The sequence below is a fragment of the Suricata suricatta genome, chromosome 3 (assembly GCF_006229205.1).
Source record: "Suricata suricatta isolate VVHF042 chromosome 3, meerkat_22Aug2017_6uvM2_HiC, whole genome shotgun sequence".
Taxonomy (NCBI): Eukaryota; Metazoa; Chordata; class Mammalia; order Carnivora; family Herpestidae; genus Suricata; species Suricata suricatta.
Genome location: NC_043702.1, coordinates 19983284 through 20006484, shown reverse-complemented (window position 1 = coordinate 20006484; position 23201 = coordinate 19983284). Strand labels below are relative to the sequence as shown.

General features: G+C 49.2%; 1 protein-coding gene across 4 annotated transcripts in view; it reads left to right on the top strand.

The window, feature by feature from the left end:
- Positions 1 to 2066: 2066 nt before the first annotated feature.
- Positions 2067 to 23201, top strand: part of SMARCAL1 (SWI/SNF related, matrix associated, actin dependent regulator of chromatin, subfamily a like 1) — a 60607-nt gene continuing 39472 nt past the window's right edge. Inside the window, exons 1-9 of one of the 4 annotated variants that reach the window (XM_029933879.1) lie at positions 2067 to 2253; positions 3467 to 3503; positions 3912 to 4795; positions 5541 to 5591; positions 9580 to 9813; positions 11928 to 11978; positions 16640 to 16826; positions 20048 to 20198; positions 21811 to 21969. In XM_029933879.1, the coding sequence (XP_029789739.1) occupies positions 3970 to 4795; positions 5541 to 5591; positions 9580 to 9813; positions 11928 to 11978; positions 16640 to 16826; positions 20048 to 20198; positions 21811 to 21969 (1659 nt within the window). In that variant the 5' untranslated portion in view covers positions 2067 to 2253; positions 3467 to 3503; positions 3912 to 3969. Of the gene's footprint in view, positions 2336 to 3466; positions 3504 to 3911; positions 4796 to 5540; positions 5592 to 9579; positions 9814 to 11927; positions 11979 to 16639; positions 16827 to 20047; positions 20199 to 21810; positions 21970 to 23201 lie in introns of all 4 variants that reach the window. The other 3 variants (XM_029933878.1, XM_029933875.1, XM_029933877.1) reach the window with 3 other exon arrangements.

The window sequence follows — 23201 nt, the reverse complement described above, 5'->3', positions numbered from 1 at the left end:
TGCAAGCTTCAGCTGTGTGGTCCTGGCACCACTTTTTAAACTTTGTTTTTGCTTTAGCTGCCAGGAAGGTCCGAGTTCAATTGGAGCTCAACTGTCATAGGTATCTTCTCTCCTCCCTCCATCCCTTGGCTCATGTGCTCTCCTTCAGGCTCTAAACCTTTTAATGAACGAACTTTCACTATAAGATGTCTCAAGAACTTCAGAAGTATAGGGGGGAAAAGCCTTTCATACCGTGAATAACAACAAATAACACTGCTGGCAAAACAGATGTGAATATTATGCGGCATCTGACTATATTACTTGCTGAAGATGATTTTTTTAGTGAATTCTTATTTTTAATGTCCCATTCTTAGAATTTTAGCAAGTGAGAGCTAGAAAGGTAATTGCAACTTCTAATCCAATTCCAGACCCACCTGGTTGGGACTTTGGGGGCTAAGATCCACAAATCTACAGGAAATCTAGGATCTGAATTGCACTGGTCCACACACCCTCCTAGTATGTATCAAAGGTCAACATGCAGTTTTACAGGTTTTATGTGACCGGGCACAACAGAGTGAAGTCGCTGTTACATAAATAGGGGGCAGATATGGGTGAAAAACGGAGCACCCAACTGTTTTTTTTTTTGTTTGTTTGTTTTTTTTTGTTTTTTTTTTTAGCAAATTAATGGACTCTGTTGGGGGACAGGGAGAGCAGGTAAAGGTGTTCATTAATTTCTGTTCATCTCTAAAGTAGAAAGTTCTTGATGGGTGAAGAGAAATGAAAGACCAAGAAGATTTACCTCAAATAATATCAACACCCACCTGGCATCAGTTCTGGGACTTCACAGTTCACTAAGCACTTCTCTGGTCTTGCTTTGAGCCTCACCACAAGGACATTTAGCAAGGTGGTACTGTTTTCTATCTTAACTTTGCAGAGGAGAAAATGGAGGCACAGTCGCTGTGCTTGTGTGGCCACAAAAGAGGTAGAGTGAGATTTCAATGCTTTCTAGTCCTAAATGTCTCTGAAGTTGGCTAAGACAGGCCAATGTCTGTCAGTTAAAATGACTTACATGTTTCAAAATTGATTTTATGTTTCAAAAGTCACATAACTCTATAGTATTATTATAAGAAAATCCATATAGATTAAAAAGAAGAGTGTGTCCCATCCTACTCTGGTCCTGGCCAGTTTGGTGAGTTTTTGGGTTTCCTTTCCAGACCTTTTAAAATGAGTTTACATGCATTTTTAGGTAAGGGTTTTTTCCTTCCTTTTTCCTCCCTTTTTAATGGATTAATCTATACACATTGCCGTGCTTTGTTTTCCTTAACATTGTATCTTGGCCATTTTTTTCAACTCCTTCAGTAGAGATCTACCCCTTTGGTTTTAAGTGAGCCATGTCTGAAAACAGGATAGAAACCTTTGTGTATACTGATCAATATTATATTTACCACCAATATGTAATAACTGAGTGAACTGTGTAAGGAAAGGGGTACTGATGCTCAGAAATAGGGTAAACTGACAGTGTCAGTTTAGAAATTTTCCCTGAAGAACGGGACTTTGGAATCAGGATCAAAAACAGCCTAACAAAGCCCTGAAAAAGTGCACAGCTGGCTCAGTTTTCCCATCTATAGAATAGGGCTACAAATAACACATGTTCCATAATATCGTGAAGATTAAATTAGATAACTCACATTAAATGCTCAGCACAACAGCCGATGAAGACAATAATGATGACCAATTTTCCTTAGGCCTTGAGGGTCAGATAGCAGTTGGGACAAAGACGGGGCGCTTAAATTGCGAGGTTATCGATACCTAGAATGGATGCTCCATGAGATACTTTTTATTAAGAGCTACCAAGTCATCCCGCTGTCTGGGATGACCCTGGAGACAGCTGAGACCGCAAGAGTCTGGCTTTGGAAACTTCTGGTTTTGGAAACTTCAAGACCTGGTATTTGGCTAAACCTTTGCGGGAACGGAGGACTACAACTCCCAGGCTGCAGCACTCCAGTCCCGCCCCGCCCACGTCGTTGCGTATCATATCATCTAATTCCCACCAGGCTCGTGGCCCAAACTACAGGTCCCGGAAGACCTTGCGGAACCGGTCCAATCACCTGGCTCATCACTCCCACTTTGTGAAGCGTAACTGCGGTCGCGTTGCCCCCTGGGAAGCGAAGTTCCGCTGTGACCGGACCCCTCCCCCTCCAGGCCCAAGCGCGGCAATAAGCGGGGCAAACTGGCGGTGCTGGAATACCCGCTCTTAACCGACCACCCAGAAGGGTAATATAGCTCGGGAGGGATGTGGAGAAGCCCCTGGGTTCGGGGAGACCTTAAACGTGGCTCGCGTCCAGTGCCTCTACGGGTGAGAAGGCGGACTAGACCAAATGCCAGCCTGGGAGAGGGAGTGGGCCACGGGGAAGGGTGGATCCAAGTGGAGATAATAGGGGTGGGAGTGGGGCGTGGCGCTGTTATTGCCCGGCGGGCTGGAGGCGCGCCCGCAGAATATGGGGGTAGCAGGGGGGCCTAGCAGAGAGGCAGCGGGATGTTGGTGTTGGGGGGGCGGGGATGGTTTCTGGATTTGTGGGCTGATTAGTGGGATTTCTCTGGACTCGCCTCCCCTGGCTAGTGAAGGCAGCGCACCCGGCCTTGGGCCTGGATAGCTTGGGGGTGCAGGAGAGCCCTGGGTGGAAAGTTAGGAGCGTGTTACCCAGGAAGCCTGAGGGCTTCAGCTCTGACCTGGTCACAGCCTTTGCCATGTCTTTCCTGACTGCTGGTCGTTAGAGGAGGTGAAAAGTCTCGGGGGCGGGGGTGCCAAGGAAACCCCATATTTTGCGGAGTTCTGCCCAAAGGGAGTCTGAGCAGCAAGGAAAGCTGTAAACCCTCTCAGAGGCTGAACAGTGCGGCTGGACTCCGTTCCCATGTCATCGTTGTAAACATTCATGGGTGGAGGTCTAGTCAGAACCACGCAAGAGAAATTGGTGTCCAGCTCCTTGGTTCTAGAATATTGCAAAAGGTTGTACTGTTCATAGAAAAAGTCCCAGTAAATAAATTGGAAAAAAAAATCAGGATACCAAACAATGTATGTAATGATCCTTTTTTGTAATACATAAATGTTTCTCTTGAATATGTGACATGTATCTGTGTGGGAATAGAAAAAAATCACTCTAAACCACTCTAAACTACAAACAGTGCTTATTGATGGGTAGTGAGATTACAGACTCATTTTATTCTTTTCTGTACACCTTTTTTAGCATCTAAATTTGTACAATGAGCGTGCATTACTTTTTGTTGTTGTTGTTCTGACTTTTCCAAAAGAGTCATAGTTGCTCTAAGTTGCATTTTGGAGGGCAGGCACTAGGACCAACTGCTTTGTGACTTTCACCTGGCCAGTTGCAGATTGGTTTGCCAGGAACGATGACAAGATTGAGTTAGAGGGATGAATTTAGTATGCAGTCTATGTGAGGCTAATGTTACTTTCCTTTATTTCTTCCAGGTTGGCCAGAGTCTGTGTTAGCAAGTGTCACACCATGGTATGCGGGTGTTTTGGTCTATGTCAGTCTAATCCATGATCACCTCTGGTTTCAATTACCACCCTTCTCTAAGGGTGCCCGGGTGGCTCAGTCGGTTAACTTGCACTCTGGTCATGATCAATTACCACCCTTCTCATTATCTGATAGATGTAGGTTGCACTGCATAACTTCCTTGGGATCTGATAACTCATATTGGCTGGGGGTGAGGGGCAATGCTTTTTTGTCAGGGTCTTTGTTTTAGTGTATGCTACCTACTCCCCGTGTGTGTGTGTGTGTGTGTGTGTGTGTGTGTTTAATTGATTGTGTCTCTTGTGTATTTCCTGGGACAAAAGCTTGTGAAAATCAAGGTAGGAGCATGGCAAATAAATATATGTGATGCTTATTTCAATATTGTGTTTCCTTCCTCAGCTTCTGCCAAGTTTCTGATTGATGAGTGACGTCCCTGCATAAGCATTTCCCTGTTAAAATGTCCTTGCCTCTCACAGAGCAGCAGAGGAAAAAAATTGAAGAGAATCGACAAAAGGCCCTGGCCCGTAGAGCTGAGAAATTATTAGCAGAACAGCATCAGAGCACGGGTTCCGGCTCCACCATTGCCACCAACTCTTCCCAGTCCAAGCAGGGCCTGCCCCCCAGTCTCCCCAGGGAGCCTCCTAAGCCAGCGAGCCATGGTGTTCTTCTCAAGCAGCAGAATCTTAGCAGTTCATCCACCGGTGACCCAAGACCCCCAAATCCCCACCATTTTCACCTAGGCACTCCACAGCAGGCAAAGGGGAGCGGGAAGATGCAAGATGTGCCCACAGCCTGCCTGAGCCATGGCCCACCAACTCAAATGACTGCCACCACGGTCTCTCCTCCCTTGGCACAAAGTCCTCCAGAGGTCCACACCCAGCAGCTGCTGTGTTATCAGTTAGGTCAGGCTCATCCTCAGGCTTCCCACGAGACCAAATCCACACTCTTTGCTAACACAACTCATGAGCCTTTGGCCAAAGCAAGGGGTTTCCAGAAGACACCAGCTTCTTCCTTTGGACAGCCACACGGGGACCCTGGATTAGACGCCAAGGCAGCGGGGCCCTCCACTTCGGGGCAGAACATTTCTGACAGCCTCTGTGGTTCAGGGAGCGTGACTCCCGGGGCAGAAGGAAGGCTCCCAAGGGCACCAGGGGCCTCCCTCCACAAAGCAGCAAGCACGCAGACAGGAACGTGCATAAGGAACGGGGAGCGTTTCCAGGTGAAGATCGGGTATAATGCACAGCTCATTGCAGTCTTCAAGAGTCTGCCCAGCAGAAATTACGGTAATGAGTCTTCGGTCTTGTTCTTCCAATGTTTTTCTTGTATTTTTAGAGTCTCTCTTAATACGACAGGTTCTCATAAATATGAAGAGAGCGCATGGGCACATTCTGTCCGTCTAGTTGTTAAAAATTTTTGTTTTCACTCATGTTTCGTTTCATAATAGACGTTCCTCCAAACAGCTGCCAAACTTGGGGGCTGCTACCAAGCCGTATGGAGAATGGATGAATATTCTTGAATAGGCCAGGTCCCCTGCCGGGTTCTTTATTTGTGCTGTAGCACGTAAGCGTAACAACCATTTTTTGCAGTAGGTAAATGTTATTTCCACTTTAAAGACAATAGAACCAGCTCATTAATGCCGCACACTGCCCTTGGTTCTTCTGGAAGGGCAGAGCCCTGTGTCTGCCCAGAGAGCACGCTCCTTCTCCCTGTGCTCTGCCTGACCCTACTGGGTCTCGGAGAACTTGGATTCTAGTCCTGCCTCTGACTTGCTCCCTCTTAGGTGAGGCCATAACGTCCCAGGGCCTGACCTGAGTTCCTCTACATAGAGTAGAAACGCTGGTCTCGTCTGTATTTGCGGTTGGTCCTCCACAGGGATTTTGTACATTGCTGGGGGCTGTCACTCCACTGTTTTGAACTCTGCACTCATTCATTCCTTAAGCAAGCTCTTACTGAATGTCTGAGTACAACTTATAACTGACAGTCAGCAGCCTCCTTGTGAGCAAACTAAGTACTTCTGTTTCCTTTCAGATCCTGCCACCAAGACGTGGAACTTCAACATGAGTGACTACAGCACCCTGAGTGAGTAGGCGTGTCATTGCCTGGCATGCAGGGAGAGACTGGTACTAAACAGCCCCCAGAGCCGCAGAGGTGGTCCAGCTCTGGGTTCACGTGGCATTTAGGACACTCTTCCAGTGCTCTTCTGCCTTCTCACTAAGGACCAGTCTTGGGTGAAAGTCCCCATCTTTCAAAAGCTAGCATTTAAAGAAGCTGTTACATGCCATGTTGTTCTAAGTTTCCTACACAGGCATACCTCAGAGGTTTCACAGGTTTGGTTCCAGACTGCCGCAGTAAAGCAAATATCACAATAAAGTGACTCAGGTGAATGTTTTGGTTTCCCAGTGCACATAAAAGTTATATTTTCACCTTACGGTAGTCTGTTGAGTATGTAGTGGCATGTCTAAAAACATGTAAAAAACCTTAATTGAAAAATACTTTATTGCTGGGGTGCCTGGGTGGCTCTGTCAGTTGAGCATCTGACTTCTGATCTCGGCTCTGGTCATGATCTCACAGTTAGTGAGATCAAGCCCCATGAAGGGTTCTGTGCTGGCAGTGTGGAGCCTGCATGGGATCCTCTCACTCCCTCCCTTCCCCGGCTTGTGCACTCTCTCTCAAGATAAATAAATAAACTTAAAAAACTACTTTTTAGGTAAAAAATTACCTAAAAAATGGTAATTATCCCCCAAGCTTGCAGCAAGTTGTAATCACGACCACAAATCCCTGTAACAAATATAATAGTAATGAAAAAGGTTGAAATATTGCAAGAATTCCCAAAACGTGACAAAGAGGGAGTGAGCAAATGGCTGTTGGAAAAATGGCTCTGACAGCTTTGCTTGGTGCAGGGTTGCTGCAAACCTTCAGCTTGTAAAAACGATGTTTGCAAGGTTCAGTAAAGCACGGAGCAGTGAAACAAGGTATGCCTGTATACGCCATGTCTTTTTATTTCTCATAACAACCATTTTAGACATATCTGGGAAAACTGAGACCCAGAGATGATAAGGACCTAAAATAGGTGCACACAGCCAATGAGCTGCACAGCTGGGACTCAGACCTGCGCAGTGTGACTTCAGAGCGCCTGTGCCCGCTGAGAGCTGGCTTCCGCTAGGACAGGCAGAGGGGCTGCCCCGAGGGTAACAGCTGGGCCACCAGCACCCATTGTCACAGCACCGCTCAGCTAGTTAACTGAGAGCATAGGCCCACAGGCACCGTTAGCCCAGGGTGGCCGGTTGTCAGAGCCCCCAGACGCCTCACTGTCTTCTCAGATTGTATCAGCTCTTACACCAGGGTTTTCATCACCTTGGTGCCCGGAACCTATATCTCTGCCAACGCGTCAGCCCTGGAGGTTCCAGTCTCCCATTTTCCTCCTCTCTTTCCTCAGCCATTTCTTTGCTCCTTCTTTGCCCACCCAGCTCAAATAGGGAAAAGGTGGGGCAGGTCGAGGTCACTTCTCTGCAGGTCGGGGGCGTGCGGTAGAATTGTCTGGAACCACCAGTAGTTTCTGGGTGGGAGGTGCGATGAGACAGCCCCCTGCAGAGTTTCCTGTGTGTGTCTCTCTCTGGAGTCCCCCTCTTTAAATGTATGGCCTCAGGTGGTGTCCCTTTGGTAGCTGCAGGGGACGTTTTGGGGGGAGGGCTCACTTTTCCTATTATCTTAACCCACATGTTAGGTGTTGGGAGGGGGAGAGCCGGTCCTCTGGGTTAAGATTGCAGGTTTCAGCACCTGGTTTTCTCATGTTTGCTCAATTTAGACCAATGAGTTCCACTGTCCTGGTTTTGTTTTGCTGTCTTTTTACTCCTGTTCCCACAATGCATGGTGACTTGGATGACTTCTGCTTTTGCACATTCATTTCAGTTTTCTGTGTGATATGGTTGCTTTTTGTAATGCACCTGGGTGGCCCTATCGATTGAGCGTCCGGCTTCGGCTCAGGTCATGATCTCGCAGTTTGTGGGATCCAGCCCCACATCGGGCTCTGTGCTGACAGTGAGGAGCCTGCTTGGGATTTTCTCTCTTCCTCTCTCTCTCTGCCCCTGTCCTGCTCTCTCTGTCTCTCAAAATAAATATATAAGCTTCAAAAAGAAACTGGTTGTTGGGGACAAAATTCTCCATATTGCTTTTAGGTGAATTTTACTGATTATGAATCCCTTCGCTCCTCTGCGTCCTCACCAGTGTTTTGCATGATTGACCTGCTGTCTGCCGAGATACGCTGTGAACACTCATGCAGTGACTGTGGACTTGTGTGTTTATCCTTGCTCTTTTTTCTCTCTGTTGAAGTACAGTACAGTTGACACACAATGTTACGTTAGTTTCGGGCATACAGCATGGTGACTCAACAGCTCTGTGTGAGGCTGTGCTCAGCACGAGGGCAGCCGCCATCTGTCCTTGCTCTTTATTTTTCAGATAGGCTTATGATGTGTCTTCATAGTAGCTTATGCTTTTCGTCAGTGTCATGTGTAAAGACTGCCGGTCTTGCTGCCAACCTGCTTTAGGCGAACCTGTGGATTTTGCCTTTTTAACCTACTGCATCTGCATCATAGAACGTATAGAAAGTACATCATCGGGCAGAGAAGAACAACTATTCCTCCATAATCTACCCACTCAGTTAACCACTATTAACGTCCGGTTCTGTTCCTTCCAGCCTTTTTCTACGTGTTAAAACATACACACTTTATATTTGTAATACAATTTTGCCATTTTTACTTAGCATTCCAGCAGAAGCATCTTTATATTAATGGTGAATGTTAACTGCCAGTTCTGAGCTATGAAGAGACAGGAGTCCCTTCCTGGACCACTCTGACCTCTAAAGAAATGATTTCATACAGTTAAACTTAATATTGGTTTTTTATATCTTTGTCTTTTCCAAAATTTCTTACTAAAAACAATGGCTACATAACAGTCCATGGCATAAATGTGTGACAAGTTGCTTAAATCATTTCCTTTTTATTTCACTTGTATCTGCTCTCGGTTTTTCCAGTGTTAAAGCTGTAAGGAATACCTTTATCCATTAATGTCTGTATTTTCAGTTGTCAGTTTGGACAGATTCCTGGAAGTGGAATCATGATGATCAGTGCTTAGGACTTGTTAGATAAGACCAAATTGTTTTCCAAAAGTTTTATTCCCAACCAGCAGGCAGATATCTGTTTGTTTTTTTAAGTTTATTTATTTTGAGAGAGAGAGGAAGAGCTGGGGAGGGGCAGAGAGAGAGAGAGGGAGAGAGAATCCCAAACAGCACAGAGCCAGAGGCAGGGCTTGAACCCAGAAATTGAGAGATCATGACCTGAGCCAAAATTAAGAGTTGGATGCTCAACTTTCTGAGCCACCCAGGCACCTGTGTTTTTTGTTTTTGTTTTTTTAATCTTGCAAATTTGATGAATAAAAATGGCTTTTTATTTCTGATTATATGTGAACTCAAACATTTCTCCAGATGTTAGTTATCTCTCCCCTCTTTCGAGTTTGTTAGCAAGCTCTACCCATATATCTTGCAAAAATCTTTATTTGGTAGTTTTGCCTTGCAATTCCATTTGGGTTTTTTTTGACAGTTTAGTTTTATATAGTCCAATCTGTTAATCTATAAAATGCATCCGTAACAGATAAAATAAGGCTTGAAACTGCAGTTTTGGACTGATGGTTCTGTGTCTCTTTCCCTGGTCCCCCAAGCAGTAGCAGAGCAGTGACCTGGGGGTGAGGGGGGTGACTTCTGGGTGTTCACCTCAGCGGCTTCTGTGACACAGCCACAGAAATTCTCTCATAAGTTCGCATATCTCGGTGAGATCCGTCTTCCCCCCGTTCGTTTCTGAGTGGTGCGGTTTGTATCTTGAACACTTAGGAGCAGAAGTCACATTCAGTAGTCGTGGAATTCCCACGGCCCCAGGGGAAGCGTGCCCGCAGGCCTTCCTAACCTAACCATGCTTTTTCTCTCATCCCACCTCTGCCCTCGTCCTTTGCCTGCCCGAGCACCCCAGGGCCCTGTGAAAGTCATCCACCTTGTCACATATGTCCTTTTCTTCCACAGTGAAAGAGGTCCAGTGCCTCCCCTCTGTCACCCTGCAGCCTCTGGAGGGGACCGAGGACAGCAGGGAGTCACCCTCCGCTGGTGGTGTGGTCCAGGCCTGCCTGCCCCCAGCTCCCTCCCTCACCTTCGTCAAAGGGCGATGCACGCTCGTCTCCCGGGCCCGCTTCGAGGCAGACATCGGCTACTCTGAACATCTGATCGCACTGTTTAAGCAGATGGATTCCAGAATTTACGGCAAGTAATTGGCCTCCACCTGATTCCCAGGATGCATAGTGGTCCATGTTCTCAGAGCAGGTTATTTTTCTCTATCTGAATATTCAGAAATGATTTCTGTCCCTAAGAGAGCTTGAAAAACAGGCATATGCCATAAAGACAAATGTCCTTGGGTAGACTGAGTCAGCGGTTGTCCAACTTGAGCGTGTGTCCAAGCCACCTGGAGGGCTAGGTGGAACAGATTGACAGGCCCCGCTCCCAGAGTAAACTCTGAGGCCGGGTTCCCCCCCAGAGATACTGATTTAATTGTGGCGACATGGCGCCTGGGCATTGGTATTTGTAAAAGTCTAATCATCAGCCAGAATTGAAATCTGCTGGCCAGTGCAGAGCGGCTGTGCTTTATGTTTTGTGAGGCTCTTCAAAGGTGTCCCGGGAGAATAAGGGGCAGAAGTTAGTTTGAGAATTCTGAACTGCTGGGTTTCATCCTCAGCTTGGGCTTTTATGTGGCTGCTCGGGATCGATATTTCCCATCCTCGAAATGGTTTTAGTCTTTTCCTTAGGTGAGTGGAAAGCAAACCCTTGAACCCTTGTGCCTTGGAGACCTCACATTCAGGCAGTGTTACAGAAGCAGCCTCCGTAGAATTACTTGCTCAGTGAGCTCTCATCAGGGGAAGGGGGATGTCAGCTATTACTGTTTTCTTCCTTAGATGGATCGAGTTTTAACCCACAAGCATAGCCTGCTGAGTAGGGTTTGGGTGCGATGTGCCGGGGTCTGGCGCGAGGCCTGAGACGAGCCACTCACCCAAGGGCCAGCGTTCTTTGCCTCCTGGGCCCCCTTGGATTTTCGACTTCAGTTTGGAGTAGCCTGCCCTCAGGAGGCCAGTACAGAAGGCTTATGTGTATTCCACAAGTGTGACCTTTGAAATCACACACCAAACAGACAAGGTCTGCTGTTCTGGAAATGTGAGCAGCTACAGTATTGGCACCTGGTCCTGCCCACATTCAGAAGTCTAGAAACCATGATTGGATTTTTTTTCTCATAAGTGCTACTCACAGACTTTCTCATCTGCTGTTCCGCCCCTGTGAGGGTCAGGCTGTTGTCAGGAAGAGTGTCCTGCCCTATTCCCACGGGCGGAAGTAGCCAGTCTGCCTTTGATCTGTCAGATTACACGGGGGCCTCCTTGCTTTTTTTTTTTTCCAGAAACCAACTTACTATGTTCATGTGGCTTGTTCCCTAGCCCCCTTGCTTTCTTGGTGGTTGTAATCCAGAGAAGAGTCAGGTCTGTGGTCCAGAAGACATTTATCTAGATGAAACTTTCATGATTTTCTCAGAAGGTAGCTCGGGAGGGAAGCCTCTCTAAGAACTTAGCCAGCGGTGGGTTGAGATGCTCACGCTTGTCAGTCAGTACCGTGTGGGGTGTCTGCTGCCCTCTACTACAGCAGATGGCGTCCTACCCATAACAGCAGTAATAATAATTTATAGTTGCTAGTAATGATTTGTAGTTGCTAGCTTTGTTTTGAGTGCTTATTGTTCGCCAGGCCCAGCTTCATAAGCATTTAATGCTTAAATCTCATGTCATCCTCCTGAGAACCCTGTGAGTTAGGCGCTGTAGTGTCCTCGGTTTTCAGGTGCGGAAACAGGCCCAGAGGAGTTACATAATTTGCCCAAGGTCACACAGCTAGAAGCAGCAGAACTGGAATTTGAACATAGGCTGCTTGACCACTGTGACCCCAGTACCCAGTTTACCAGGTCGTGAGGAGCATGGGAATCTCGTGGTTCCATGCCTGGCTCAGAGTAAGCCCGGGACAGGTGCAAGCGACCATTATCGTCCCCGTCTTGGAAATTCAGGGCCTCTCTGACCTGCCAGGCCAGCCCCAGTCCTGGGTCCCCATAGGACGCTCTATCACCCCCTTAACAAGGCAGTACTGTTGCCACGGTCAGTTTGTCTTTCCTGCCTGAATTCTGTGGGAGGCACGAAGGCAGGTGCTCTCAATCTGTGTCCCCAGTGCCGGGCACAGGACCAGCCACATCATCCTGGCTTCCTGGAGATTTATGAAACCAGGGGATGAACAAGTAAGTGTAATGACGTAGCAGGAGGGCAGGGTATCACATTGTGTGTTTCTTGTCATTGCAGATATCAAGACCAGGAAGTGGAACTTTCTCCTGGAAGAGCACAATAAACTAAGTGAGATGCCTACCTTGCTTGTTTCATATGATGCTGCTGTTATGCTTTAATTATCTGCCTTAAATTGAACGTACTTTTAAAGAGCATTCCCCCTAACCCCATCCCCACCCCTGCCTGTGGTAACTTCACCTGCTTGTGCCTAGGACATGTGAAGGTCAAGATGGGCCCCTGGCAGCCACACCCCGTCTGCTGAGATGGTGGCTTTACGGTAGCTAGCTCGGGCAACGCAGGGCCTCCATTTCTAGCTGACTGCGGCCATGTAGTCAAGTTCCTGAGGCCCGTGCAACTTCCCACCCCTCATAGAAGTGTTAGATGCAGACTTTGGGGATCAGACTTGAGCTGGCTTTGCTTAGCATAAATGGGAGCCACTGTAGATTCCCTTGGTGTGCTACAAGAACCAGATGATCATTGAAGGTCGGAGGCTCTAGGTGGCTACGGGCTTTGTAATACAGGGCACGTAGCACTTAGTAAGACCTTGGAGACTGACTAAGGGAAGGGATATGTGTACAGGTATCAGTATAAGAAGGAGAAGCCATGGGGCTTACCATTTTCTGCTCTGTGCACTGCGTGGGCGGGGCAGTAAATTCTATTGTGCCTGAGAAAGAGGGACATGGGCATAGCTCAGCCCATCCCAGAATGCCGTCTGTCACCTGTCTTCCAAGCTGTACACACTGCAGTGGCTCTGTGGCTGGCGCCACGAAGGTTCCTGCTGCTTTGCCCCCTGAGGACTTGGTGGGCTTCTGAGCCAGTGCTGGTCCCAGTCAGGCCAGGAGAGACATGAGCGAGTGGGGAGCTCCAGTCATTGGCCATCTTGCCCCCCAGGCCAGGGCTTTCAGCACGAGGGAGAAGCTGGGTTTCTTCCCTCCGTCTCCTCCTCAGGTGACTTACGAGGTGACATTGGGTAGATAATCGAACATTCTGGGTCCCCTCTGTTCTTTCAGTGAAAAGAGGCTCTTCACTCTGTTTCTGTCGTTCTGACAGTAACTAAATAGCAGTGTTTTTGATCCCTTGTGGAAGAACTTGCAGCAAGCCCGAGGTTAAGTGTGACTTATGGCGGGGTCCTTATTTGGCACCAGCAGACCCTGGCTGAGACACTGAGGATGCGCGACGTCCAGCCGAGGCCCCGTGGCTGCTGCGGTCTGCAACTCGTGATTCCGAGTGAACTGTTTGGCCAAAGCTGGAGTTTTGACGAGCGGCAGGCATGAGTGTTTGGTTTTCAGCTGCAGAAAGGCATATCATTGTGTTAGCTAGCAAGGCTTTGATTTTTATGGGCCAGCATGAAGCAGGGTATGTATGGTTAGCCAAGGAATGTAATGAAAAACAGCGTCTCGTGACTCCTATAACGTTATATAATGGTTCCAAATCTTGTGTGGGCCGTAGACTCTTGGAAATACCTGCGGAAAACGATGGATTCTTCACTCAGAAAAATGCACATACTGGCCACACATGAAATTTAGCATTTGATGTTAATAATTCCACAGATTGTAAGAATTCTAGTGTCAGCACTCAGATTGCTGCTCTGTGTGCTCTCTTGTCATTACAGCGACTGGTGGAAGGTAAGACCGATTCTGTATGTTTCATAGATGGCAAAAAGCTTGGACCCAGAGAGAGGAGGAAGCAGCTGTTTTTCTCACTGGCAGCTTTGTAGGCTTACAACCAAGCCAGTGACAGAAATCAGACCAGGCTGGTGATCTCGAGGTTGTAGTGGGACCCATTTGGGAATGTAGCCCTCGTTCCTTGTGTGTGAAGTTAGATTCCTGACCTTGAGCTACCGGGCATGTGCATAGGAAACTCATTAAGAAATGACAGTGAGACCTTCCGAGTGCATGAATCCTTATTGATGGTATGGCAACGATTATTTTCTCCAGATGAGGTGAATCTACGAGCTTTCCTTCTCCCTCTTTCCTAAGTGACTCGAGGCCTTTCGCCCACAGTGAAATTGGCATGAGGCCTTTTGTTTTCCTCGGGCTGTCACAGTCCAGAAGGGTTCTGCATCCCCCTCACCGATCTTGTCTTGTCAGCTGCTATTTGAAAACATTAACATCTCTCTGCTGTGTGGCTCCGTAGCATTCTGCCAAAGAGCGATTTTACAGAAAGGATTTCTAGATGACTCATGAAGCCAGACAGCACATTCCTGTCATCTTCCAGCACCTGGAAAGGACATGAGTGAATTGCAGGGCTTTCTCAGAAACACACCCACTTGGCTGAACTGGCAGCGTAGGATCGTGGAGGCAGTTGCTGGTGGGAGACAGCCTGGAGGTTGCTTTTTTCCTCCTGAATGGCTGGAAGAACATCATGCTTACAAAGCACCACATTTCACACCAGCCGGGTCGTCAGCCCTTTCGTAGCTTTCATCAGGTAGTTGCGTGCTGGCGATCACCAGGATTAGAATAAAAATGGTTTCTGAAAGCACATGGAGTGCTCAGTCTCCTGAAGTGTGCACAAATCAGCATGTGCAGATTTAATCTGGAGGCATAAAATGTATTTCTCCATCAGGACGGGAAGTCCCTTTTATCTTAAAGCTGCCAACCTTACCTAATTTCTTATCGTGGTGATTCTGTTAATGCACTGTTTTCCAGAAGTAACTGGTACGTACATTTAGTGAGAAATGGAAACGGGCTTAAATGTATTGAGAATACAAAGCCGTTGAAGGTGGCAGCAGATGGCCCCGTCCTCCATATTGAGATCAGTATTTGCCACGGTCGCCCTTTGATGGTGCGGCAAAAGGCTTGGAGAGCCGTGCGGTGATATTAAGAAAAGTCATGGCCATGTGGCATTCAGAACCAACCACCTTAGAGTTTTAAGTGATATTGGGTAGAAATGAAATATGCCCAGTTTCTTGTTTGGTTCCCTTTACCCAGTTCCTGAAGACAGTTAGCCCCTTGGCGGGTTACTGTGATTCGCAGGTTGCCCATGAGAAGGTCAAGGATAAAGAGCAACAGAAGATCTGCAAACAGGAGTCACTCCCCTAATTAGACCTTTTCAAAGGACAATGATAAGAAGGAAGGACATCTCAAAAGCCACAGCCTATAGGACAACAGGCTGCAATGAGCAGATTGATGATAATTCTACCAGCAGCGATGTCTCAGTACATCATCTTTGGGTTTTAACTTGTCTCTCCCACCCCCAGAATGATCTGATTTGTTTGTATCCCTGGTTTATTCTTTGCCTGTTTCTCTATTAAATAAAGGACCTTCCCCCTGCTTGGGGTGATAGCTCTGACTAGAAGGAGAGATCTCCCCGTTGGTTATCTGGTCTGGAAACAGCACAGCTAGAAGGAAAAGTAAAGACCCCTAAACACAGGCTTCAGTGGAAAGAGTCAGAGTAATGATCACTCTTAGGAACAGTTTAGACTCTGAGCTTAGCAGGACCTTGTACACTTTTACTGTGAAGGGCCAGATAGTAAGTATTTCAGACTTTGGGGGCCACGTGGTCTCCCATCTACTCCATTCTGCCATCGTGGCAAGCAGGCTGCCATGGCGAGTCCTTGAACAAGGTGGCATGGCTGCGTTCCAGTCACACTTCATCTACAGAAGCAGACAGTAGGCTGGTTTGACCCACAGGTCTAAGCTCGCCAGCCTGCTTTAGAGGAGAGGCAGGGTGCTCTCGGGTTGCCTCTGGACCAGGGGACTTAGCCACTTCACCATTGACATCACTGCTGTAAAACTCCCCTCTCTCAAGGGGAGAGCGGTGTTCTCTCTTACAGAAAGGGTCGCAAGTGTGCAGGGCCATTTGTAGTTTTATAACTTGGTGGACTCTGCCCTTTGTCATTGCTATTATTGTTGTTTATAAATAGCCCTACTCTCCTCTTGATCTTTCTTAGAAACACTAACAGCTTCTCTGTGCAGAGCACAGTGCTTCCTTGCCTATCAACAGCAGGAAACTTAGAGTTCTCAATTTCTCAAACATCAAAACCCAAATAAACCATGAAGAGGGGCGCCTGGGTGGCTCAGTCAGTTGAGCATCCCACTCTCGATTTTGGCTCAGGTCATGATCTCACAGTTTGTGAGTTTGAGCCCCGAGTCAGACTCTGTCCTGACAAAGCAGAGCCTGCTTGGAATTCTCTTTCTCTCTCTCTCTCTCTCTCTCTCTTTCTCTCTCTCTCTCTCTCTCTTTCTTTCTCTCCCCTCCCCTCTCTCTCCCCCTCTGCCCCTCCCTGCTCTTGTGCTTTCTCTCTCTAGATAAGTAAATAAACCTAAAAAAAAAAAAACAGGAAGAGAATGGAAATGGCGAGCTTTACTCATTCTACCTCTTGCTTTTTCATCGGTCTTTCTGGGCTGATTTTTAAGAATATGGGCCCTTATTTGAGTGGGAATACTAAGAATTGCTTTAAATTACTTTAGGTTAAAAAAAAAGACTCAGTCACAGAAACATTTGCCATTGTTCCGCGTGCCCTTGTAGCATAGAAAATCAATGTGGCATTAGTGACGTCCTTCATATTCGCAGAAACTAAGGGATAGAGGGAAAACCAGTTCTCCGGGCTCATGTCCTTCCTCAGGGTGTGACTGTCAGCCCTCGGTTTTCTCTCCAGTTACATTTTTGAGAAGACAGCATGCACCAGAACTCCAGCCACTGAGCTCTGTATCTCGAAGCTCCCTCCCTGTCCTTCGCTCTTGCAGGCATTAGCCCTTCAATTCACACCCCTCTGTGCTCCTTTTCAGTTGCGCTTGTGCGCCAGCTTCCCCAAGTTCAGCTGGATCCTCTGCCCAAGACACTCACCCTGGCGTTCGCTTCGCAGCTGGAGAAGACGTCTGCCTGTGTCCCACCAGCCATCCCTGAGGCAGACCTTTCTGGAGTGGACCCCAAGCTCGTGTCCAGTCTGCTGCCCTTCCAGAGAGCGGGAGTCAAGTAGGTTCTCTGTCTTCCTCTTGCTTGGACTGCATCACTCGGTACAAACTGGGTTCAGATGCTCCTTCTTTTAGGAACACTCATCTTCCATGGACATTAGAAGCAGCTAGGCCATAAACAGCCAGGTGTGTCAGTGAAGCCTGATTAAACCTTTGATTGCAAATTCTGAGTTAATCAGGACTCTGGATTGCAGGTGTGCAGACTCCCAGCGAGGAAAGAGATTCCTCAGTGCGGGTAGCAGAAAACCAAGGGTCTCCAAAGAGTGCATCAGAACTCCCTGTCTCACTCTCGGCTCGGCTTTCTCCTCAGTTTTCTTTGTTCTCAGCCAGGTGCTCGTCAGGTGTGGCGGCCAGGGCTGCCAGGCGCTTCTGGTCTGCACCCATCAGCTCAGCAACCCAGCAGAAGCATCTCTTTCTTGGTGGGCCTCACGCTGAAGGGCCTGAAATGCGGTGCCAATGCCAGGACCCGTCACTGTGACCTGGGGGCTGGGGAGTCTTGTTGGTGAGAAGGGATGACGGGCCCGTCCCTGGAGCCAGCTGGTAGGGCCTGCCCCACCCCAGTTACTTGGACTGAGTGGGAGGCGGTGGTTTTCCAAAAGAAAGTCAGGGTGTTCTTATTATAGGCGAGGGAAAAAAAAAATGACCTGTCCTGTGATCCAGAGCTGCTGGGGAGGAACCGAATGACAGGTTTGAACTTGCCTTCTAGTGAAAAGACTGGAGGTCACAGAGAGGAAAATGGCAGTCCTGATGGCCATCCAGTAGGAGCCACGTCTGTCATTCGGTGGTGTGGTTGGGGATGTGGCCCCGTGCAGGGGAAGAGAGCAGATTGTCATGGGCCTGGCAGACAGAGAGCCTGTCCACAGGCAGTCCGCTCGTGAAGCTTTGGTACAAGCGTGGCCACTGTCTCCGAGGGGATTTTGGTCTGTGGTTTGCGCTCAGTCCCGCCTCCCTGCATTCCCGTGGTCCCAGCTCTGCTCACACCCTTTCCCTCGTTTTTCCCTCCAGTTCCATCTGTCACGGGTAACACTCTCCGCACGGCTCCATATTGCTTGAGAGCCGGCCCGCCCCCACCCCTGGGCGGCATCTGTCTTCAGTATCCCAGTTCTTCTTGGCTCCATTGGAGATCTGGGGCCTGGGGCCCACGTGGTACCTGCCGGCACGGCCACTTAACCCCGTCACCACCGAGGGGCTCTGTGTGGACGCGCCTGAACCAGAGCCTGGGCAGCAGCTTTAATCCTTTTCACTATGGCTCCGAAATGGCTAATGGCACTTGCAGCCTTTCTTCAGAACTCCCCAGTTAAATCCAGACTTTAACTTTTATTATCTGAAGAGGAGGAGTTTGGGGTTGAGGAAAAAGGGGTGTTGGTTCCGTGTTGTTTTGTGAGAATTACAGCGAAAACATTTAAGAATGTGTGGCGCAAAGTCTCCTAGATACGTATCTGCTTCCTCTAAATCTAAATGGTCCCTTTTAACAGATGAGGGAGTTGAGACCCAGCAAGTCATCTGCCCAAGGCCACACAGCTTCCACGAGCGGGCTTGGGGTGGACACGTGTGTTTTGTGACGATGTTGCAGCATGTTTAACATTAGACCGCGCTTCTGTCACGGCTGCGGCACCAGGCCCTCTGTGGTTTGTTGCTCAATGCCCCAGTCTGCCCTGGCCGTCCATTGTGTAAATCAAAAAGGGAGAAAATGAATCCTTTCACACTTGCCTCCCCCCATCCGTGTGGCATGTTGATCCCGGAAACTGCCTAGGAGATTTCTCTGAAGCCAGCGTGCCAAGCAGAGAGAGGCTGGGTCTGTTGGCCACATGCAGTGGCAGTCCGCCAGGCTCCCTTCCTTGTCACTGAAGGTGTGTGGTGGCCATGGCCTAGGGGCACAGGAAGGGACATGCCACCCCCCCGTCAGTCTGCTACGGCCCCTGGGAGATGAGGACGGTGCTGTGACATGGCACGAGCAGTCCCCCCAGCTCACTCCCTGCATGTGCGCTGCTCGCTCTTCCGCCTTTGCTGAGCGCTGGCTTCCCAAGGGCAGAAATGCTACTTTCCAGCAGCTCCAAAGGCCCCTTGGCAGCTGTACCCGATGCTGCCCACAGGGGCTGCGCTCTGCCTTGGCGGTGTGAGAAGGAAAGAAAAAGAGCTAGTTGGCGGGCTCATCATCAGGTATCTGAGCAAACGATCAGTTTTCCAGGAATTCACAGGAAAGAGGGCTGCTGTTTGGAGCAGGAGACCAGACATCTGGCACTTGGGATCCATTTTGCTTTTCAGTGATTCATCTTGTGAGTCAAGCAAGTCATTTTTCTTCTGTTCATCTTGATTATTTTTCCCTTTTTGTGGAATCGCAGGTAGAAGAGAAACGCGTCCTCAGCACTTGGGATGAACGGTGCCAGGCACCGTTTTAAGTGCTTTAGACATTAGCCCTGTCGAAGCCTGACAGTGGTCCTGGGAGCAGGTCCTTTCGTGCCCGTCTCACGGCTGAGGCACGAGGAGATTGGATAACTGGCGTGAGGGTCCCCAGCTGTGAAGCGGTGGAACCGGGGCACCTCCCCAGGCCATTCGGGCCCCCGGAGACTAGAACGCACCCTGGTGCACATGGAATCAGCCGGGGCTGTCACTTGGGAGGGCGGAGGGGCCCCCGGCCGGTGGTTGACGCGATGCTGAGGCTGCTGCTCCGGTAGACACCCCTCCCTGAGGCCCGTGCCCTCCTCCAGTGCCCTGTCTCTGCCGGCTCCTTCCCTTTGCCCTGTGCGTAAATGTCCTCTCTGACCTTGAGAAAGCCTAATTTCGATGCCATCATGTCTTCCGTTCCCTTCTGGGCAGACCTCTCACGGGAACGAGGGCACCCCTCCTACCCCTCTTTGGGGGCAGGTTCCCGGGGTCCCTCTGTCCACTCCCCCAGGGCTTGCCTGCACTGGGTTGAGGGGCTGCCTGCCCTGGAAAGTTTCCTCCTTGGCTTCCATGATGCCCATATCCTCTAGAGCCCCTCCCTGCCTTTTGCCTACCGTTTCACATTTTCCCTATTTTGACTCTTCACTGTCATTGTTACTATGTGATTATGCTGTCCCTGATTGGCTCCCGCCTTCCCTGTCCAGGGAGCAGGTCTCTAGCCAGCAGGGCCCGTGTTCCCTCGGGCAGTGGCCCACACCAGCCGTGTATGTCCTGTTACGTGGTTAGTTAGTGCCCCTGACGAACGTGCCATGCCACTGTCCTCTCGTCCGCTTTCAGTTTTGCCATCGCGAAAAGAGGCCGCCTGCTGCTCGCTGATGACATGGGCCTGGGGAAGACCATCCAAGCCATCTGTATCGCGGCCTTTTACCAGAAGGAGTGGCCGCTCCTGGTGGTGGTGCCGTCTTCTGTGCGCTTCACGTGGGAGCAGGTCAGTTCCCTTTGTGTGGATTCTAACAAGGAAGTGCCCTTGGTGTTACAGCAACCAAGTAACGGTTTGGGGACAGGGCCCGGGGGGCTTTAAAGATCCCGTCTCAGCTGAAGGAGGAAGGGAAGGGAGAGTTTCTGATTTAGAATCAGGTTATTTCGGAAGAAAGCCAAGGAGCTGTGAGCTCAGACATAGACTCGTTGCCTCAGTCTTCCTGAGTCCGTCTTGTGCCCCTGCCAGTAACCCCTTTCACCTGCACCAGCCTTACATTCAGAACGGTTACCTCCTATTCCCGAGGCAGCCCTGTGCAGTGCATGCAGTAGATGTTAACCTCATTTGCAGATGACAAAACCGAGTCTCAGTGAGGTGAAGCAGCGTGCTCACTGGTGACGGGGGGAGCGTTATAGGACCTTGAAGGTGCGTCTCCTGAGGTCAGGGTGTTGGCACCCTGCAGAGCGTGGTGTGGGCAGGATGTATGCTGTCAGGCAGGTGCCATCAGGGCTGAAGAGGCCGACACGAATGTCGTGTTGTCAGTCCGCGATGAGCTTGTCCTCCACAAATCTATGGATCAGAGTGGCTCCAGGGAAGGAGTAAACACCCAAATCAACAGGCCTGGGGGAGAAGGAAGAGCTACTTGATCATCAGTAGCTTTCCTCACCTCTCTGCTACTCATGGCAGCTGTCAGCTTCCTCGAAGGCCACCGCTGCCGCAGCAGACTGGCTTCTGACTCAGCACTCCTACCCCCTACTGTGAGCCACCTGTGGGGAAGAGGTGACGCTGCCTACAGCCGCTCACCACCCAGAGGCACAGACTCGCCCTTCCAACTGAAGAGAAAGCAAAACTTTAAAAACCTGCATCAAAACAATACCTTATTTTGTACACCTGTCCTTGTAACCTGAGTTCTGCCTCTGCCTCTAGAAACTTACAATCCAGCACATACTTATTTGGTGCATGTTAGATTCCTACAGCACCCTCAGAAATGCTGAAAGCGTCAGGCGGTCACGTGGTTGTGAGCAGAGCCACACGTGGGGAAAGAACCAGCACTCGACATCACAGTAGTGTCAGCCCTGGGATGCCAGGGGCGCTCCCAGACACCAGCCGCTGACACGGAGGCTCCTGGGGACCTTCCATCGGTTCCAGGCAGTGGCTTTGGCTAGAGGTGGGAAGATTTCTGGAAAGAGCAGGGGATAAGTGTTTTTGTCATTATTGGTGCCTTTGGTATATCCAGCATCTGCTAAAACCTCCTTTATAAATAAAGTTCCTCGGAGAAGGAGTCACATTCTTTCCCTGCAGAAACTTGCTGTCTAGTCAGAGACTGGAAGGTGAAATCGGCAGACTGCACAGTGACTGCTAACAATACGTGCACACAAAGGACGGCAGTGTCCCGTTAGTAGGAAGTGAAGGAGTGGATGCAAGAGAGCAGCAGAGGTGATTGCTGCTCACGGGCCCAAGGGCGCCAGCAGATGCAGACGGGTGTGCAGAGAAAGGCGCTGAGTTGGTTCCTCGGGGAGCATTGACATTGTCCACTGAGGGGTTCTGTGGGTGGGTCGGCTGGGGCCTCAGCTAGCAGCTGCCGCCGCGTCTCCCAGGCTCCATTCTCTCTTCTCATCCTCAGGCTTTCCTCCGGTGGCTGCCGTCTCTGAGCCCAGACTGCATCAATGTCGTGGTGACGGGCAAGGACCGCCTGACAGCTGGCTTGGTCAACATTGTCAGCTTCGACCTTCTGAGCAAGTTAGAAAAACAGCTAAAAACCCCTTTTAAAGTTGTCATCATCGTAAGTGACTTGGCAAAGACTTTAAATACTTGGTCTCTAGGGGAACTTTCTCTTAAAAGCTCCAAGAACTTTGATGCCTATGCTCTCTGGGAGTCTCCCTCTGTTTCTAAGAGACTAGAAATCACTGTCTTTATTTTGTGGGAAACTGACATTGTACTCATCTCAAATAGCAGTCCTCAACCCTAGATACATATTAGAATCCCCTGTGCCGCTCTTTGGAAAGTGTCATTTACTAGGCCTGAGCTGGGGGTTGGCAGCCCATCTACCCGACACGAGGTCGTGGACGACAGGGGCATGGGCCTTCATGTGGTGCCCCCTTGTCCGAGTGGCTCAGGCACACAGTCCAAACAGTGAATAAGGTTGTTTCCAGCCACTATAAAGACACTCCCCCCCCACCTCAAAAAGTACAGCTGACCCTTGAAGTACATGGGTTTGAATGTGTGGACCCACTTACGGCACTTTCTTGGAGTAAATACCGTCCAGTACTGTAAACGTTCTCTCTTCCTTACGAGTTTCTTAGTACTTTTTCTCTAGATTACTCTGTTGTGAGAATACATCGTATAATCCTGTAACATACAAAGTACATGCTAATTGTGCATGTTATCTGTAAGGCTTCCGGATGAGTAAAGGTTTGGGGGAGTCCAAAGTAAACACGACGTTTGACCTCACGAGGCAGGGGTGGTGGTCAGTGCCCCTCATCCCTGTGTTGTTCGAGTGCCACCCACACTTTTTCGTCAGGTTTGTTGTTGTTTTACTCAAGTTCTGCTCACGCACGTGACAGCACATCTTTCAGTCACTGGCTTTCCTTGTTTATGTCCCTCACATACTCCGTAAGGAAAGTCTGGAGAGACCTGGTCCTGGCCACCTGTCAGAACCCGTGTATTCACGTGGCTCACAGCTAAAGATTGTGAAAAGGTGTGCAGCCCCCATCCCCCATCCAGGTAACCACTCACTACTGTGGGCCGAAGACCGCAGTGGATGCTTTTCAGTGGATGCTCACGCTTGTTTTTCCACCTGGTAACACAGGGACACCCAGGGCCTCCGGATGATATGAAAGGTTCTTCTTTATTGACACGTGTAAATTAGTAAAGCCCGTGGTATTTTCCTTCTCCTAAACATCGAACTCTCTGACAGTGGCTTCCAAAATCTTGATGCTCAAAATGTGTAGTGCCTATCTCATCTAGAAGGGGAGAAAGGAGTGAGTTTTTAGGAGGCCCAGAAATTCAGCACAG